Source organism: Cherax quadricarinatus, chromosome 18 (genome assembly GCF_038502225.1).
Source record: "Cherax quadricarinatus isolate ZL_2023a chromosome 18, ASM3850222v1, whole genome shotgun sequence".
NCBI classification, from domain to species: domain Eukaryota; kingdom Metazoa; phylum Arthropoda; class Malacostraca; order Decapoda; family Parastacidae; genus Cherax; species Cherax quadricarinatus.
In genome coordinates, this window is record NC_091309.1 from 18,086,402 (window position 1) to 18,106,023 (window position 19,622).

Consider the following 19,622-nt stretch of genomic DNA (forward strand, 5'->3'; position numbering starts at 1 on the left):
TTATGATTCTGTAATGAATTAGGAAAAGTTTTTATAGTGTTCTAATACTGCTTACTGTTTTCTCTGACAGCTGAAGGCAACAGAGTTTCTTAATCTGGATGCTATCTTGGAAGATGTTCTGGTCCGACTTGTGGTTCGCCCTCTTTGGAATCACATCAACAAACTTTTTGTGGAATCATATTCAGCCAATGGCTCAATCCAATTGTTGGCTGCAAATATGAAATATGCAAAATCGCAGCCAAAGAACCGTCTTGGTATAAGGGTAAGTGGGTTAGAAACATTGTATTTGATGGTACATGCTACTAAATATAATTATTTACAACAATATGATAAATCTAAGGTAGTAGGTTGGTAGACAGCAACCGCCCAGGGGGGTACTACCGTCCTACCAAGAGAGTGTAAAACAGAAGCCTGTAATTGTTTTACATGATGGTAGGATTGCTGGGGTCTTTTTTTGTCTCATAAACATGCAAGGTTTCAGGTACATCTTGCTACTTCTACTTACACTTACGTCACACTACACATGCATGTGCAAGCGTATACATGTATATACACCCCTCTGGGTTTTCTTTTATTTTCTTACTAGTTCTTGTTCTTATTTATTTCCTCTTACCTCCATGTGAAAGTGAAACGGAATTCTTCCTCCGTAAACCACGTGAGTCGTAAGAGGCGACTAAAATGCTGGGAACAAGGGGCTAGTAACCTCCTCTCCTGTATATATTACTAAATATAAAAGGAGAAACTTTCGTTTTTTCTTTTGGGCCACCCTGCCTTGGTGGGATATGGCCGGTTTGTTGAAAAAAAAAATATATACAATGGACCCCCGGTTCACGTCATTAATCCGTTCCTGAGAGCTCATCGTAAAGCAAAATTATCGGAAAGTGAATCAATTTTCCCCATAAGAAATAATGGAAATCAAATTAATCCGTGCAAGACACCCAAAAGTATGAAAAAAAAAAACTTTTACCACATGAAATATTAAGTTTAATGCAATAGAATAATTTCAGTAGCAATAATAAAAATAGAATAAACACAATAGAATAATTGACACTTACCTTTAATGAAGATCTGGTGATGATTGATGGGATGGGAGGAGGGGAGAGTGTCGAAGTTTTTAATGTTTAGAAGGGGAATCCCCCTCCATTAGGACTGTTCAGGTTTCGATCCTTCAGCCTCTATGTACTCCTTGAATTCATGCACATATTTTTCAGCCGCTTTCTGGTCTGAACTGGCAGTCTCACCATGCCTAATCACACTATGTATGCCACTACGATTCTTAAATCTTTCAAACCAACCTTTGCTGGCCTTAAATTCACTCACATCACCACTAGTTGCAGGCATTTTTCTAATTAAATCCTCATGCAACTGCCTAGCCTTTTCACAAATGATCGCTTGAGAGATGCTATCTCTAGCTATCTGTTTTTCATTTATCCACACCAGTAACAGTCTCTCAACATTTTCTAACACTTGCGATCGCTGTTTTGTAATCACAGTTGCACCTTTTGCAAGAACAGCTTCCTTGATTGCCGTTTTCCTGCTCACTATAGTAGAGATGGTTGATTGGGATTTACTATACAACTTGGCCAGGTCCGATACACGCACTCCACTTTCATGCTTTACAATTATCTCTTTCTTCATTTCAGTAGTCATTAGCACCCTTGGTCTTGAAGGGTTGGCACTAGAAGCTTTCTTGGGGCCCAAGGTGACTTATTTTGCAGAAACAAGCAACAGAAACAGTGATAATATGGATAATATGGAATGTACCGAATGTATCCTTAGATGCGCGCACACTGGCTGGCTTGTAAACACTGGCACACACGGGGCAGTTCAGGCCACATGTGGACACGTCTCGTACGAATCGTATCGCGTACCGGGTTTTGTTATGGGAACTGGGGCAATTTTTTGGCTATATAACGCTTCGGATACCGGATTTATCGGTTACCGGTGACTTCGCGAACCGGGGGTCCACTGTATATATACACACACATACTATATACATACATACTGTATATATACATACATACATACATATACACACACATACATATATACATATACACACACATACATACATATACACACATACATACATATACACACACATACATACATACACACATTTACACACACCCCTCTGGGTTTTCTTCTATTTTTCTTACTAGTTCTTATCCTTGTTTATTTCCTCTTATCTCCATGGGGAAGTGGAACAGAATTCTTCCTTCGTAAGCCATGCATATCGTAAGAGGCGACTAAAATGCCGGAAGTCAGAGGCTAGTAGTCCCTTCTCCTGTATATATTACTAAAGTTAAAAAGAGAAACTTTCGTTTTTCTTTTTGGGCCACTCTGCCTCAGTGGGATATGGCCAGTTTGTTGAAAGAAGAAAAAATGGCTTTTTTTTTATTCGTGAGAACTTGTTTCCAGTTTCAGAGAATATGTAGTATATTTGTTCTTATACTGATTATAGGCATCCTTGTCCTTTTAAGATCCAGTTCTAAGATAATACATATTGTATAAACTCTTATCTATCTATATTGAAGACATAAATGTAGAAGTGCCTTTAAGGTTAAATTTTTATTACATAATGTACTAGTATACTATTGTTATTCATTTTTTCATTCATATGAAAATTAATCCTTAAAATGTTCACCCCTCAAATTGAAAGCCCACTTTCTTTGTCCACAATTTAAAAAAACCCCCCCCCCCCCAAAAAAAAAAAAAAAAAAAAAAAAACTACCAAAAACTACAAATTAGATTTAATACTTTTGAAATTATATAAACAAAGGTTGGTATTTGGGAGCACTTTATGCTCATTTCCTGGCTGTTTCTCTAGTATGCCTTCCATGCTACCCATTGATAACTAGGAAGTGACAGACTTTGGTAATTTGGCAAATTCACTTATGTCCCCAGGCCTCCTGTGTAATAATTCTTTCCCCCCAAATTTGACGATTTTCCCTATTTCTCAACTGATAAGCTTGGACATGGTTTAGGTCATATAGGAGGGTAGGGGCACCCCTTACCCTTCCCTTTCCTTCCCAGGAAAGTTGCCCCAAATCAGCAGTTTCTGCAGTTTTGACACCTATTTCAGGTCACCTCTGGTCCTAACCCTACCAAAATCTTCTCAATTTCACTAGTATCTTCTGTTCTGCCAATTAGCACTAAGAAACAGCCAATAAAACCATGAAAACCACCTTAAAAAATGTGCCAAAGTCACTGTTATGACCCAAATGCAGGGTCAGAAATTAGCTGTTCCAATCATGCTGAAAGCAAGTTATGCATCATGGATTTTCAGTTTTCTGACAAACAAAACAAAGTAGTAGTAAAGAGAAATTATTAAAATATAAAGCTCAGTATCCCAAGGCTCATTCCTGGCACCTTTACCATTTCTTGGCATCCTGTTGGATATAGATAAAAACCCCGACACGAATGACTTATACCGAGTTCAGTGACTTTCACCGAGCCAATATTTTGATGAAAAAACGTTACTTATTCCGATGATGACTTAATCCGGGGGTCCACTGCAATGGGAGAATGTGTAAAATAAATCCATTGAAAAACGGGCACCATGGGTACAATAAGTGAACATTGTATCAACATCAGTGGGTCCAGAATGTTTATATAAACATTACCGAAACAAGTGTAGATGTTCTCAAGTGCCAGATCAATTGGGCTGTGATGGATATGCATGAGCAAGTGGACAGCCAGCACTAATTAATAGCCTGGTTGATCAGGCAACCACCAGACCAGCCTGGCTGTGAGAATATGAAAACTCAAAAGCTTTCAAAGGTATATCAAAGGATGCTGATCATTATAGCATAATAAAAAGTGATGGACAGTTTGAGGGTTGATCTAGGCTCTTCATTCAAAAAATTTCTTCAATGCAGCACATTTTTATTAATGTTTTACACAGGTCCTCTTTACTTGACCCCAGAATTTATGATAACGGTTATTAACATTTAAAATTGTGTTTCTTCCTTTTGCAGTCAGAGTTGTCACCACCAAGTGGACATAATCTAGAAGTTATACGCAGTCTTTTAACACGTATGCAGAAACTGTTTGCCCCACGAGAGAAATTAGAACTCCTCTTGGATACCATCTCACACATATACAGAGCCGTATGTGTTACTTTATCATTTAACTAATTTAATATCATTACAAATATATTGCTGATTGTACCTTTTAGGATATTTATTTCATGTACAGTAATTTGCATTACTGTACCTATAAATATAGTTTGTAAATGTGATATTGATCATTTACTTTTTAAAAATGCACTGTATTTTACTCAAATATTTTATCCAAACTCTTACTAAGCTTAATTTAAAAAAAAAAAAAAGAAAAAAAAAAAGAAAGAATAATTCACATATAAGAATAGTACTTACTTGGTTGGTATATAGCAACTGCACAGGGAGGCACCACCATCCTGCCATACACGTATGAAACCTGTTAATTGTTTCACACTGGTAAGATTGGTGTCTCTTCTTTGTCTCATGGATAAGAGAGAGGTGAAAGTTAATTAACTAAAGGAAGAGACAGGAAGATATAAGCCACTATTAGGAGAAAAATGAAGTAAATCACAGAAGGGGTGGAACTTGAACCTATGGCAAGACAGTCTTAAAACTTCCAGGCCAGTTTTAGGATTGTCTTGATTTGTTTGTAATCGTGTTCTTAACTCACTAGAGAGGTGGACTAGAGAGGGTACAGGTAATGAAGTCAGAGATATTGTATAGATTTAAGAATGTAGTGGTAGTATGCAGCTGAAGTTTGTGGGTATAGGAGGGTGGGTTGATGAATAAGAAACATGTTTATCATTATTGGTTATCATTATTGCCAATTTTTTTGTTTTTTCTTTTTTTGCCTGCACAAAAGACTTTTTCAGTCAAGTACAGGAGAACACTGGAGACAGTAGTAGTAGTAGTAGTAGTTTTGGTGTAATCAGGCCCTAATACCAAAAGCATAGACATGCAGCCAGAAGATAGGTGATTGACTTGCAATGACATCACTGGTGAGTGCAGCCCACTAGAGGAAGTAGGTCATACCAAACAGTTGTTTAGCAAAGGAGTTGCAGATTTTCCCTGTTTGAAAATGTCATGGTGCTGCTGTCTCAGACAAGTATCATATTATTGATGGTATAAAACAAGAAATTAAAACATATGCAATACTTAGGTATCTATTACTGAACTGTTTTTTGTTGCACAGCAGGCTTTTTCAGTCAGATATACAGGAACACTGAAGATGGTAGGTTGGCAGACCAATCATTTCAAAACTACTCCAGTACTACTATCTCAAGTGTCCTCCTGTATTTGACTGAAGAAGCCCGTTGTGCAGGCAAAACATTTCAACAATAAAGATACCCAAGTGTTGCATGGCTTATTTATCAACTTGTTGGTATTGTATGCAAGTAATATGATAGGAGGGGAGGGTGGATGTGGATGGGAAGAGGAATGATTGATGATATGATAAATTTAGGTAGTAAGGGAGAAAAAGTTAGCATATGAGAGATTTTCACGAAGTAGAAAAGGCACAGTAGAAAGGCACAGTATACAGTGGTACCTTGAGTTTCGAACAACTCCCAACTCAAACAATTATGTAAGTGTATTTTTGTAAGTGCTTTTGTAAGTGTATTTTTGGGGGTCTGAAATGGACTTGTGGGAACAAATTCATTCGGTATTGGCACTCGAACAACCTTCTGGAACAAATTAAGTTCACAACTCGAGGTACCACTGTATAGAGAAAAATGAGGTTGAGTAGTGAAGGAGTGCAAAAGGAGAACCCATGGAAACAAGGGGTGAAACTTTGTCTGCAAATTTTGCTGAGATTAAGCTAGTTTGGGAGGGAGAAAGCCTGAGTAGGAAATGGACCTAGCAGTTAAAAACAAGAGGGAAAATGCAGGGAATATTCAAAATATTCTGTTGAATGTTGATAATGAGGAAGGCAATAATTTCATGTGTGAAAAAATGCATGAGACATTGGGTAGAATGAGAGGGGATGCAGTAGCTGGGACAGAAGGGTTTAAGGCAGATGTTAAAAGCAGGTGGGGATATTTGTGTTGGAGTGATTGGTATATTTGTTCAGTATATGTATGAAAAGTGAGGATACCTAAGGATTGTCATTGGATGCATAGTTCCTTTGCATAAAGGAAAATGACCAAGAGAGTGTAAGAATTATAAGGGAACAAGCATGTGAAGGGTGGTGGACTAATTTGGGAGGGTACGTAATAAAAAAAAGGAAATTAAAAGTGAACATGGGAAAGAGAAAGGTAAAAGAGTAACAAAAAATTTAGGTAATGAAAAATTGGATTTCAGATTGGAAAGAGGGATTATAGAGGAAGTGAATGTGTTCAGATATTTGGGAGTGGACTTGTTGGCTAATGGATCTATGAACCACATAATTGACAAGGGAAAAAGGTGAGTGGTCATTGAGGTATCTGTGGAGACAAAGAACATATACCAACACTTGTATAGGTGTGAAGTATGGGTTTTAAATGTTGCAGTGCAGAAGTGGCGGGGGGCAGAGAGAGATGTGCTTTAGAGCAATGTGTGGTGTGAATATATGCAGAGGAGGAGGAGGTACAGTGTTACTAAAATATTATCCAGAGGGCTGATGTAGGGTTATTGAGGTGGTTGAGGAAAGGTTGGAGGGAGGTGGGGTAAAGGAAGTTTTGAATACAAGGTGCTTGGACATCTAACAGGCATGTGTAAGTGTGTTAGATAATAGTGGAGGTAAGTGGTGTATATGACTAATGTGCTGTAGTAGTATGAGCAAGGTAACATGAAGGGATTCAGGGAAACCGGTTAGCTGGAATTCGAGTTCAGGAAGTAGGAAGTACAGTGCCTGCACTGTAGGAGTTGTAATGTCATCGCATCTCTGGCAAGACGGTGATAGTTAGTGATGGTGAAAGTGTTTCTTCTTTTTCAGGTTCCCCTAACTCAGTGGGAGACAATCAGTATAAAAAAAAGTTAAATTTGGAAGAATTATTATTGAAAGAGTTGAAAAGATAAGACAGAATAGGATTGCAGAGGTGAACAAGGAGGATTTAGGAAGGATAGATGTGTAGATAGATGTGGCAGTTTGGAGGGATATGTTGTGTATCTTTATATGTATATACTTCTAAACTGTTGTATTCTGAGTACCTCTGCAAAAACAGTGATTATGTGTGAGTGAGATGAAAGTGTTGAATGATGATGAAAGTATTTTCTTTTTGGGGATTTTTTCTTTCCTTTTGGGCCACCCTGCTTCGGTGGGATACAGCCAGTTTGTTGAAAGATGATGGATAGACAAAAGGTTTACATTGAATCATATAGGTGAACAATCATATTACCTTACTAGAAAGCAATATAAGTTTGAATGTGTTAGTATATTTACTAGTAATTGTAATACACTTTATAAAAACTAGAAAGCTAGATCAGAACACTTGGTTCTTTCGTTGTAGATAAGTGAACATTTCTTTAATCATATTTCTGGTGTACCTTACTAGAAAGCAATATAAGTTTGAATGTGTTTCAGTATATACTGCTAATTTTAATGTGTTTTATAAAAATTAGAAAGAAAGTTCAGAACACTTGGTTTGCTCATTGTAGATGTATGAGAATGGTGACACTTCTGGCTCGGGCGATGCAGATGACCTTGTTCCAATGATTATGTGGGTATTGAGTCAGTCAGGCATGGTGTCTGCAGAGGTGGAAGCAGACTACATGTGGGGTTTGCTTCTCCCAAGTGCCTCTTCTGGTGAAGCCTCTTACTACCTTGAAGCTTTTCATTCTGCTATTCATGCCCTCAAGAATCTCTCTCCATCACCAGAGTCTTCACCAGGAAACAGTCTCGATTCAGTTAGACAGGTAATGTTTGATACTGAAATAATCAGAATATTTGAGTACTTTTCATTTCCCAAAATATGCTCTATTATTTAGAATGTATCCAGATTTTAGAAAATTATTAATTTTAAGGCTGCACTTATGGGTTTAGTGCTTATTTCTGATTGTAATAATAATAATATTAATTTTAAGAATTAAATAATTTGCTCTGACATAAATTCAGTTAAAAAAATTAGATAATTTCTTGTATTTTGATCTTAACTGGGTATATTACTTATATGTATGGTATGATACTAGTTAAAGGTCTAGTGCTTATTAGTATCATTCACAGTATAATAGCAGTGCTGAAATAGTCAAAAGGATTCATGCTGCCAGCTTCCATCTTTCCACTACATCAACCAGATTAGTGATATATTAGATATGGTACCTGAAACACAAAATGAAACCAAAGCTGAAAAATTTATGCAAACTTAATTTTGTATTTCTCGTGATTTCTACTTTTGTTGAACCTCTTAATATAACTAGGTGCTAAACCCTCAAGGGTCATGCAACATAAGCACTCCTAACAGTCTAATAATTTGTACTTCAGTGTCAGCAGCATTAACACACACCATAACAGTTAATATTTCCTTTTATTATTTTGTGGCAGCCAGTGTTTTCGCATGACGGCAAAAAGATTTTAGTTTCTCCCCCACATAATCTCGTCTTATCAGCATAGTAAACTCTTTTTTTCTTTCTCGACGAACCAGCCATATCCAATTGAGGCGGTGACCTAAAAAGAAAAACGAGGAAGAATTCTTTTCCACTTCCCTATGGAGTTCAAAATAATTCTGTGCTGATTTGACCTAAGATCTTTTTTCTTTTCTTAACTCTTTGAAGCCACTCATGAGTGCATTCATTTTTGACTTCTACATTCATTTCATTGTTGAAATGCTTTGGCTTTGTCCAGACCTTGGACCCATTATGTACCTCTGTAATCCTTTGATTATGGCCCACAGGATGGATATGGGGTACATAAAGCTATTAAACTAAAAAAAAAAAACTCATTAAAAATCGACCAGAGACAGGAACATCACTGACGCTCGTTACATTTAACACATATTTGATATCTTGACTAGCAGACCCATGTCCTTTTTTACAATTTACAATGGTCTTGGGAATCAGTGCTAGGATAATAGTCCATTACTTCTTTGTCATGTACTATTGGTTGTATATTATCGTATTCTATTGCCCACTTTCTTGATTAATTCCACTGGTTTTTTTTCTCGAGGGTAAGATAATTTTTATTTCTCTAGCCTTTGTTCACTATTTTCTGGGTTTGGAGGCTTTTTCTTGGTCTTATCACTCTTATTAGTTACTGGTTGTATTTTATGATCCTGGGAAGAGTGAGTGGTGAACTGTGGCAGAAATACAGATAAACTCGATTCAAAAAGTTAAAACTTTGATTTCCGTTTCTTAATTTAGTGTGAATTTGTCCAGAAGTAGAGAATAATATAATCAAATTAAATTCTAAACCTGAGAGGGTCACACAGCACTGCTGGGAAGGATGTGTGAAAGGTGGAATGTGCAAAGGTGATGAGGGAATGAAGGGCAGGAAGTGTGTGAGGGCAGGGGTTTGTAGGGATACAAGAGGAAAAGTAAAATCACAGTTAGTGCAGAAAGTTATTGCTAAAAAGTTAGTCTGCATCAAAGGTGGAACTGTCAGCAAGGTCAGTGAGTTAGTGTGTTGGGCAACAGAGATGACGGAAGTGAATTCTTCATGCCTGCTGATAAGATACGTTGAACTAACAATGCAATCCGATGGTCCTCACAGAGAAATACTGGGCATTCTTCAACAAGATAACGGTTGGTTGCAGAATTATCAAGAGATTACTGAAAAATAAACCGAGTGAGGAATACCCTTGTGGAGAAATTGGGAGGTCATGAACAGTTGATTGAGCAGCTGAGTCTGCTTGTTCATTACCCTGAACATTGACGTGGTCAAAGACCTGGAAGAAGCTAACATCTTTGCGTTTACAAGAAATGCGGCATAACCAGAGTTAAATGCAAAATAAGAAAATCCTCTTAACTAATCCCCATGATTCAGTGGGACCCTTTCCTAGAGGAAATGAAGAGCATTAAAATCACCTAATAACAAGATGGGCGGAAGTAAGGAAAAAATCAGATAATGGATATCAGGTATAGATGATGGGTGAGAAGGGAAAAGATACAAAGAGCAGACTACATGTTATGTGCCCAAATATAAATGGCTTGCAATGTGAAGAAGATAAGTACAAGCAAAAAGCCAAGAGTAAGGAGTATCACTGCACATATTAAATGTGTGCAATGTATTATTGGGAAAAGAATGAAGCAATTGCTATTAAATAGCCAGAGTTTAGCACTTAGTTTTGATTATTATAATATTAGATAGCCAGAGATGGGGAAAGTCAACAGTGGGATGTGATTTCAAATCTTTTTTTATTTTGATACAAAGGGATACTTGGGAGAAAAAGACTAGGAGCTCTTGTCAGTTTCCCTTGTATTTTCTGATATTCCACTGTAATAAAGCCATTATCAGAAAGTAGCACAGTGACAGCAGAAAACAGGCAGTTCGTAGGGAATGGGGTGGTCAGTAATGTTAATATGTGGTAGCAATGGGAAGGTAGAAATAAGCAATGTGTAGGGGGTTGCAGGGGGTGAGAATGAAGGTAAAGTAGGGTGGGTGTCCATTTCAACTTTTGTATCAAACACCAATGTGTCCTTAAGAGTTTCTGAAGACAAGGGCATAGCAGGAAACATGAGTAGGAAAAGGCAAATAAAGCAGAGGGTGAAGGAGACATTGGTAATTGTCAAAATTGTAGGAAACAGAGTAGAGATGTCATCAGAGGAAGGAATCTGGTTAGTCAGTGAGGAAAAGGAGCCTTAAGTAGGGATGGATGGATATCCCTAAGTAGAAGAGATCCTCTCAACTGAAGCAAAGGTTGCTGGAAGGTTACCTAGTTCAGGAAAAAATAAAATTCAGTGTGGTAGATCTCTCTGCTTTTATTTTCAAGAATTTCCATCACTGGGCCCAGGTTTTGTAGGTCACTTTCTAGGCATATCACATGACTATTTTACCTGGAACAAATTATGCAGATGACTTGTAAAGCTTGAATAACTGACCTTAATAAACTATGCTTACTCTGATTTATATATATTATCATTTTTTTTTATTAATACATTGGCCGTTTCCCACCAAGGCAGTAGCAAATTGGTAGTAATAATAGCTCAGGAATTTTCTTTAAATTGATGAATAACCATATAGTGCACGGGCTTTGTAAACCAACCAATCTAGCAAAGAGTAAGGGCATATGACTAGTTAAAGCCCATTAGCAGTGTTTAAGCTAGGTGTAGAATAAGCTTCAGTTGGGAAATATTTTAAAATAAGCATTGGTTGTTTATAGAATCTCATTTAAAACCTAACACTGTCATTTACTTTATAAATTTGTAGGATGTGTCCATGGTGTCAGATCAGGGCATCATGAAGATAGTCATACCAGATGAGAAGAATGGCAGTATAGTTACTCGTACATTGCCTATTCGACCTGCCACTACCACACGTGAAGTATGCAAGATGATGGCACACAAGATGAGAGTTACAAATCCCCAAGATTATGGGCTATATAAACTAGTGGATGGTCTTGGTAAGTACATGGTCACTTTAATATTGAATTTGAACAAGGTAAACTATATATAATAGGATTTTCATAGTGTACTCAAAACTCTGATTCCAAATTTGTATTTATATAAAGTTCTGAAGTTAGTGTTACCATTCATAAATTCTATAACTTTCAGCAACAATCATTAATTAGAAGAATTTTCCTAATTGTGAATTATTTTAAGTTGGATCATATTTCTCAGGTTTTGAAACCAGGATATCCTTTGTGTGAGCAACAATTTTTATTTTTATTTTTTTTTAATTTAATTATTTTTTCTGAAAAATGAATTGCATATTTACATTATTTGTTTGTTTTAAGTGAATTACTTTTAATTACATTTAAGCTAGTTGTAATGTTCACCCATTTCCTCACAACTTGTCTTAAAATCTGCCCTGCAAATATCCAATCAGATGCATAAATACAGCTGTCCTATTTCATCTGGTCAGTGGTTAACAATAGGTTCATATATATGCTACACTGCAGAGGACTATCACAGGTTTGGGTAAGCTTGGGGGGTTTCCTATCCCTAAATGAGGGTATACCATTCTCTACAGGTATACTATTGTATGTTTTGTCCCTCTATTTATTTGTGAACTCTGTGAAATATTGTTTAACATCCTGTCAAATGTATGCGCTACAATGGTTGAACCTCAATCTACGAGTTTCAGCTGTTGTCAGGCTGGGTGCTCATTCTCTATTGGCTTGAAGCTCTGCCCCTGGAATGAAAAGCAACCATAATTTTAATTAAAAATGTACTCGCTAAATTTACTGTACCCAAATTTCCTTTCTTTTAGGATACCCTTTTGACTGTCAATACAGTACTAACAAGGTTACAGCAATATTTATTGATAGTCTCAAACAATTGAAGGAATAATAGGAATTGTCTTCATTAAATTTCCCTCAAAATTTGCTTAATTAAAGAATTTTTGATATAATCCTAACACCAACAGGACTTTGAAAAAGCAGTAAATGACATGCTCATGAACTCTGCCAGAGGCAGATGTGTGGAACTCTGTGCTCATCAAGAACTGCAAGAAACCCCTTCTACATGCCCTAAATATTATATGAAGAGAGAGTGTAGACAGGAGTCATCCCACAGTTGCTAAAAAAACAACAGATATAACCTCACTCCAGTAGGTTTAGCGCTTCATTTTTTATTATAATAATAATCTCACTCCACAAAGGTGGCAGTAAAGCAATTGCAAAGAATTAGACTGCTAGATTCTTATGATGTGGGATGTTAATGCTATGAAAGTGTTATAAGAAACAAGATTGCCAACCACTTGGATACCCAACAATTGTACAACCCAGGGGAGCATGGGTTTAGAGCAGGTTGCTCCTGCCTCACAACTACTGGACCACTATGACATGGTCTAGGGTACACTAGAGGACAAAATGCAGATGTATACACAGACTTTGTGAAAGCCTTCAACAAGTGCGATCATAGTGTAATAGCACACAAAATGCATGACAAAGGAATAGCAGAAAAACCAGGTTGATGGATCTATAACTTCGTAACACATAGAGCACAGAGTAATAGTAAGCAAAGTAAAGTTAGAAGTGGCTACAGTGAAAAGCTCTGTTCCACAGGGTACAGTACATGCTCCCATCCTTTTCCTCAAAGCTGACATAGACCGAAATGTAAGCCACAGCACCGTATCCTCCTATGCTGATGATACCAGAATTTGCATGACTGTCATCCATTGAGAACACTGCATATTTCCAAACTGACATTAATGAAGTCTCTAAATGGGCCCTTGGAAAACAGTATGAAGACCGATTTCAATTACTCTATGGAACACTTTAGGAAATAACTGGATTGGAGTATAAAAACTACAAAATAGAGCGAAAAACTAATGTAAAGGACGCGAGAGTGATTGTCAGAGAATCTCACTTTCAAAGATCACAACAATGTCTCTACCACATCTGCTAGGAAAATGATAGGATGGATAATGAAAACCTTCAAAACTAGGGATGCCAAGCCAATGATTCTTCAGATTGCTTGTTCTCTGTTGGCTTGGGTATTGCTGTACACAATGGCTCCTTTCAAGGCAGGTGAAATTGCAAACCTGGAGAATATAAAGAAAACTTTCACTGCAATATGATAAAGCACCTAAATTACTGGGAATGGTTAAAGTCGTGTACTCTTTTTGAATGCAGGCAAGAAAGATGCATGATAATTTACATTTGGAAAATTCTAGTCTATTCCCAGAGCTGCACACGGAAATCACTCCATATGAAAGCAAAAGACTCGGAAGGCAGTGCAAAAGCATGGGTGCACGAGTACGCTAAGAGACAACACAATAAGTGTCAGGGGCCCAAGATTGCTCAACTGCCTCCTAGCATCCATAAGGGGGGGATTACCAAGAGACCCCCAGCTGTCAACAGGGAGCTGGACAGGCACCTAAAGTCAGTACCTGACCAGCCAGGCTGTGGTTTGTATATTGGCTTGTGTACAACCAGCAGTAACAGTGGCTTGATCCGGGCCTCAGGCGTTGACCCATGAAAGGCCCTCCAGGTTTACCTCAAAATGTTTTCACCATGTGATGTTTATGATTATCATCGTGCAGCACCTGGGGAACAGGATTCTATCTGAGGTAGGAAAGGAATAGTAGTTTCTTGAATCAAGAGCTCCTCCACCAATTTTTTATTAGATGATCCTTAAATTAAGAATTGACCATAAACTTTCATTGAAAATGTGCTCACTGGATTTCCCCACACCTATTACCTTGTTTTATTTTTCATTTATCTTTCTTTTTAAGGTGGGGAGGCTCTTCATCAAAGAAAATAGAATGATCCTATCTTGGATAGTCTCCCATTACTTAAACCCTATGTGACAATGGGCTTAGCACTTTTCCCCTCCTGTGATTAAAATACAGTATGTATAGTAATATTTGAGATAGGGCATCAAATCTGAATAAAAATCAATATTGATAGCATCTCTAAGGAACCAATTAAATATAGCAATTTGCCTTGATAAGAGATTTAAAGGTGAATATTTCCCTTCCTGAGATTTAGGTTTTCTTCAGGTATAGCCCAAACTGCTTACCACTTCTCCCATAAAGTTCTGCACCAAAATAGGAGAAATGGAAGATGGGTATTAAACTATAACAAATTTGCCAGATTAGTGCTTATCCTAATTAGCTTCTCACATCTGCTGGGTCCATGGTCACATGGATGTTCTGGGCAACGAGCAGGCAGACTGGGCGCCATGTTTCATAAAGGGGTATTCTATTCTTTGACTATTTTGCTGTAATCTCTAGCCACCTACACAACCATTGGCAACAGCTTTGGTTTGAGTTGATTCATAAACTATATTCTATCGAGCCATGTTTAGGTTTCTGGTCTTATCATTGATGCTATGGTTGGGAGGCTACTCTCCCTGTCTTCGCATCAAGCACATACATCTCACTCATGGGTATCTTATGAAGAGACGCCTAGTGCCACTCTGAGAATTGTCTAGTTCCAATATCGGTTTCATATTCTTTTACTGGCCTATCTACCAGCAGGAACACAAAATTTACCTCTAATGTCATCACTGCTCTAATGCCCTTACTTTATCTTGCCCTCCTTGACAACCCCATGTTTGACATATCCCCTCTGACTTTTTGTCAGAAACAGCTTTATTATACCAACTTTGATAATATCTCTTTTAGCATTCCTCACTGACCTTCCTAGCTACCTCTTGTTATACTCTTCACCCTACCCTGCAGAGCTGTATGACCATTATGGGTTTAGTGCTTAGTTGTGATTATCATAATCACCTGCAGGTGGCATGATAGTCAAAAGTGATAAACTGGTAACCTCAGGTAATAATCTCAAATAAGCACAAGGCCTTCATAAATCCACAACTGACAGCAATATCACAAGTCTTCCAAATTGTTATATAGTAAAACAGCAGGTAATTATTTGCAATTCCACACAATAAAAAAAGTTTGACAGCTTAAGAACCAAATTTTTGTTAATTGTTTATTGGGGACTGGGGGCAGGGGCAGCTATTGTTGTGATAACAGCTGTAATGATGGTAACTATCTGTTTATGGTTATGGAGATCTTTGCCTCTGCTATGTACTCTTGAACTAGGTCTTCATTTCAGTTAGACTTTGCTTAGAAGGGTTTATAAAATCATATATTATAGTCACTTTAATCCCCCAGGAACCATTTTGCTTGCTTAAACTAAATCCTTGGGGGTGGGCGCTCTGGTTAGGCAAATCCAGGAAGAAGACTGTATTAACCCTGAAAGGATAAACCAAGATAGCTGAAAGCCAGTGTGGTTTATAAGGTCCTTGGTTGTCTAGGTCTCTAGTTTTCCTGTTTGATAAATGGGGGGAGCAATTGCATGGAATTTCATCATATGCTTTGATACACCTGTGAATTGAACCACTTACTCTTACTACGAAGTTTGTAGTATCACTATGTACTCTTGTTAATTCTTGCTGAATTATAGCACAGCTGTTTGAACATGCATTTCATGTAATAATGGCCTTCATCTATATTGTTGCAGTGTTCCTTATTCTTCTAAGTATTTGTCCCCTCAAGGAAGGTTCCTTGATGTTGGTGAGGGGCTCTTGATTTAGGGAATTGGATCTGTGCTCCAGTTCCCCAAATTAAGCCTGAATGCCTTCCACATCCCCCCCCCAGGCGCTGTATAATCCTCCGGGTTTAGCGCTTCCCCCTTGATTGTAATAATAATAATTCTAAGTATTTGTAAGATTAGTGTAAATTTCTAATTTTCATTGCAGAGACCTTGCTGTCAGACAACGAGTGTCCACACAAAGTAAAGTCCGATCTCACCACCCATGGCTTCCACTGTACCTTCGCATTCAAACGCATCGATGCGAAAATTGCCTGGCCAATACTCTCTTGATTGTGACTACATACTCGAGATATTGTTTCCAGATAGGATCTGATGTGATTTGTGTTTAATAGAAATGCTATTTCGTTGGATACAAAAAACCCAGCTGAAGAATTCTTAAAATAAATCTGGAATTTATGCTATGAATGTTAACAGAAATGGCATTGCATACATCATAAATTTTCAGTCATTGAAAGTTTGAGAGGAGAGGAATAATTTCATATTTCTTGTGAGATACTGGGCATTTTATAGTTATCCTATAGGAATGCTGAACCTAGTTTAAGATTGTCATCAAATGTAACTATAGTAAAAAAAAAAAAGACAAAGGAATTACATACTTGAATTTGGCACTGAAAAAAGATTGTGAAGACTACATGATCTTTCAAGGCTATTATTACCCGGTGAAGCATTAATTTCTTGAAGCCTGGTGCTGAAAAATGTTTTGCTAAAGGGTTATGTATGTCAACATTGCCATGCATTTATTGTTAATGTAGCTGTATACCTTAAACATTTTATTGTAAATAATGTTCATAGATATGTCAGAATTTGTGTATAACAGAGTCTCATAGGTTATGTAATATTGCTTGATGTATGAAAAATTAAAATCTGACTAGTACTCTGGCAGGTTAAGTACTACTAAATTGTACATTATTTAGATAGTTTTTCCTTACCACTTTTAACTATCTTAACAGTCTTATTGAAAAAAAAAACTATTTCTTTACACTATTTTGACATTCAAATGTATCTTGAATGTCTAGTTTACTACAGTTCTAAGAAAACTTTTGGTTAATTTGAAACAAGTTTTCAGGTATTCATTTAGTGTATGTGTGATGTGTTGTCTAGACATAAGATCTATCGACTGGAATGTGCTCAACACAATCGTGTGCAATTCAGGTATTGGCAATTTTTTTAGTTGTCTTTCCTTTTATACATAAAAAATTTCTCTTATGTTTTTGACAATAAGCCTTAAGTTTTGCTCAACATGGTAGCTGTAAGTGTGCAATGTGGTAATGAAAATTCATAGGATAACATGATTCCTCAGGCTTAGTGTATATACAGTAAAGTAAATGGTCTTTTTCAACATTTTTTTTTTTTATGAAATTTTAGTAATGTATGCTTGTATGTATATGATTATACATACATGTGCATTTGTAAAGTATTGCATAATTTGTCTAGGGGCTCCTCCACATACACCTTTCTTATCTGACAAAGGCAGGCAAAATGTAAAATTTCCTACTTCAGTATAGAAATTACCACAAAATAGTGTTTATATATACAGTGCCATTCACATTTATTCTTTTAATTTATATGCTGAAAGACTAAGATGGTATTTCACATTTAACACCAGATTTTGTATTTGTTTTCCCAGCTATAAACTGTAGTAAATGATTTTCTACTTTTATAAGAAAAACTTAACCATATCACACTATGTAGTTTAGGAATAGATATACATCTGATGTGTAATATTTATAATTCCTTTTTTGTATATAATGTACTTTCTTTGCAAATAATGCTGAATGGCTGTGTTAAAGTTGATGTAAGAGTAACCCACATGTTTGATTTGCAGACTCATTTGGAACAAAATAATGCAAGTTATACTAATGCACTATTAAACACGGGCATTTATCAATGCCTATTGATTAATGAATGTATATTTTGCCAACAGCCTGTACAGTAGGAATTATAGTCGAATTCCGAACCATGTTCTGCAACTTCAGATTTATGGGTGACCATGTTTGCGTACAATGTCTAGTCATTGCTTGGTAACTTTAGTTGCATTAAAGCTTTTTTATATACTAATGCCATTACTAAATTCATTTCCAGATCTTGTAATTGAATATGTACTGGTTATATTGGAATTACGTCGTCTAAAATGTCAGTAAATTAATAAAGCTGCTCTTTGATCTAAATGTAGAATTTATATACAACCAACACACCAGCATTACATGTGAACACCTTAGCCCCAAGGGATACAACACACTGAGGAGATTCAGGAAAAAGGTAGCCAGTCTTTGGTTCTAAATTATTATTATAATAAAAAAGAAGCGCTAAGCCACAAGGGCTATACAGCGCTGCAGGGTAGGGAAGGAAGCGAGGGTATTGGATGGCAGAAGGGAGGAGGGATGATCAGTAGGTTACAGAAAACAGCGGGGCAGGGGATAGTACGGGGGTAGCAAGAGATTGAAGTAGAAAGGGCTGAAGGTATCAGAATTTGTGAAGTAAGTCAGTTGTTGTCAAAAAGTCAATGAGAGAGTCTGGATGAAAGGTGGGTCCATCAGCGAGAAGGGAAGGTAAACAGAGAGCAGCAGAGCGAAGACGACGACGGAGGTAAATTCTGCGTGCTCGTTGATAAAGTGGGCAGTCCAACAGAATGTGGCTGGCTGATAATGGAACTTGGCAATTCTCAGAGAGAGGAGCAGGGCGCCTCTCCATGAGTAAGACGAGTATGGCCAATGCGAAGACGGGAGAGAGTAGTCTCCCAACCTCGACACTGGTGATAAGAAGACGGCCAGTAACTTACACTCGGTTTAATAGATTGAAGTTTGTTGCCGAGCATAGTAGACCAACGTTGTTGCCAACGGGTGTGAAGTTGGGAAGATATTGCAGCAAAATAGTCCGTAAATGGAATACCTCTACGTGAAACTGGTAGGTCATGTACTGCTGACCGCACAGCAGTGTCTGCCTGTTCATTGCCCTGTACGTCAACATGACCAGGGACCCAACAAAAAACAATATCTTTATGCTTGGTAAAGATACGGCGTAGCCAAAGTTGGATACGGAGGACTAAGGGGTGAGGTGTATCAAATTTCTGTATAGCCTGTAAAGCACTAAGGGAGTCTGAGACAACCACAAATGATGACACAGGCATAGATGCAATACGGATAAGTGCTGTAAGGATGGCATACAATTCAGCAGTAAAAATACTAGCCGAAGATAGTAAATGCCCTTGTACGATGCTGTCTGGAAACACTGCTGCGAATCCTACGCCGTCAGAAGACTTAGAGCCATCTGGGCTTTCGAGCAAGGGAGAGAGAACAGACTCGAACAGCTGGAACTTCCCAGGGGGGTAGGGAAAAGTGAGATGCTACATGTACATAGAAAGGTGGTAATTGAAGAGAAGACAAGAGCGAATGAAGGCGAAGAGAGAAGGGACGGAGTAAACAGGGGCAACGAACAAATAAAGAATGTCTACTAATATCAGTGACCATTCTATAAATGGAAGGATTGCGGAGATCATGAGAGCGTACATAGTAGCGAAGGCAGTGGGCATCACGGCGAT

General features: G+C 37.5%; 1 protein-coding gene and 1 long non-coding RNA gene across 5 annotated transcripts in view; one reads left to right on the top strand and one right to left on the bottom strand.

The window, feature by feature from the left end:
- spri (Src homology 2 domain-containing protein sprint) overlaps positions 1–18,252 on the top strand; it is a 243,129-nt gene extending 224,877 nt beyond the window's left edge. For all 4 annotated transcript variants that reach the window (XM_053777689.2, XM_053777692.2, XM_053777688.1 and 1 more), the window contains 5 exons: positions 71–262; positions 3,981–4,112; positions 7,578–7,835; positions 11,281–11,473; positions 16,230–18,252. In XM_053777689.2, coding sequence (XP_053633664.1) covers positions 71–262; positions 3,981–4,112; positions 7,578–7,835; positions 11,281–11,473; positions 16,230–16,354 — 900 coding nt within the window. In that variant the 3' untranslated portion in view covers positions 16,355–18,252. The remainder of the gene's footprint in view (positions 1–70; positions 263–3,980; positions 4,113–7,577; positions 7,836–11,280; positions 11,474–16,229) is intronic.
- LOC138852874 (uncharacterized) overlaps positions 10,660–19,622 on the bottom strand; it is a 39,328-nt gene continuing 30,365 nt past the window's right edge. The window contains exons 2-3 of the long non-coding RNA XR_011392148.1: positions 11,266–12,204; positions 10,660–10,907 (exon numbers count right to left, since the gene is read on the bottom strand). This is a non-coding gene — a long non-coding RNA (uncharacterized lncRNA). The remainder of the gene's footprint in view (positions 10,908–11,265; positions 12,205–19,622) is intronic.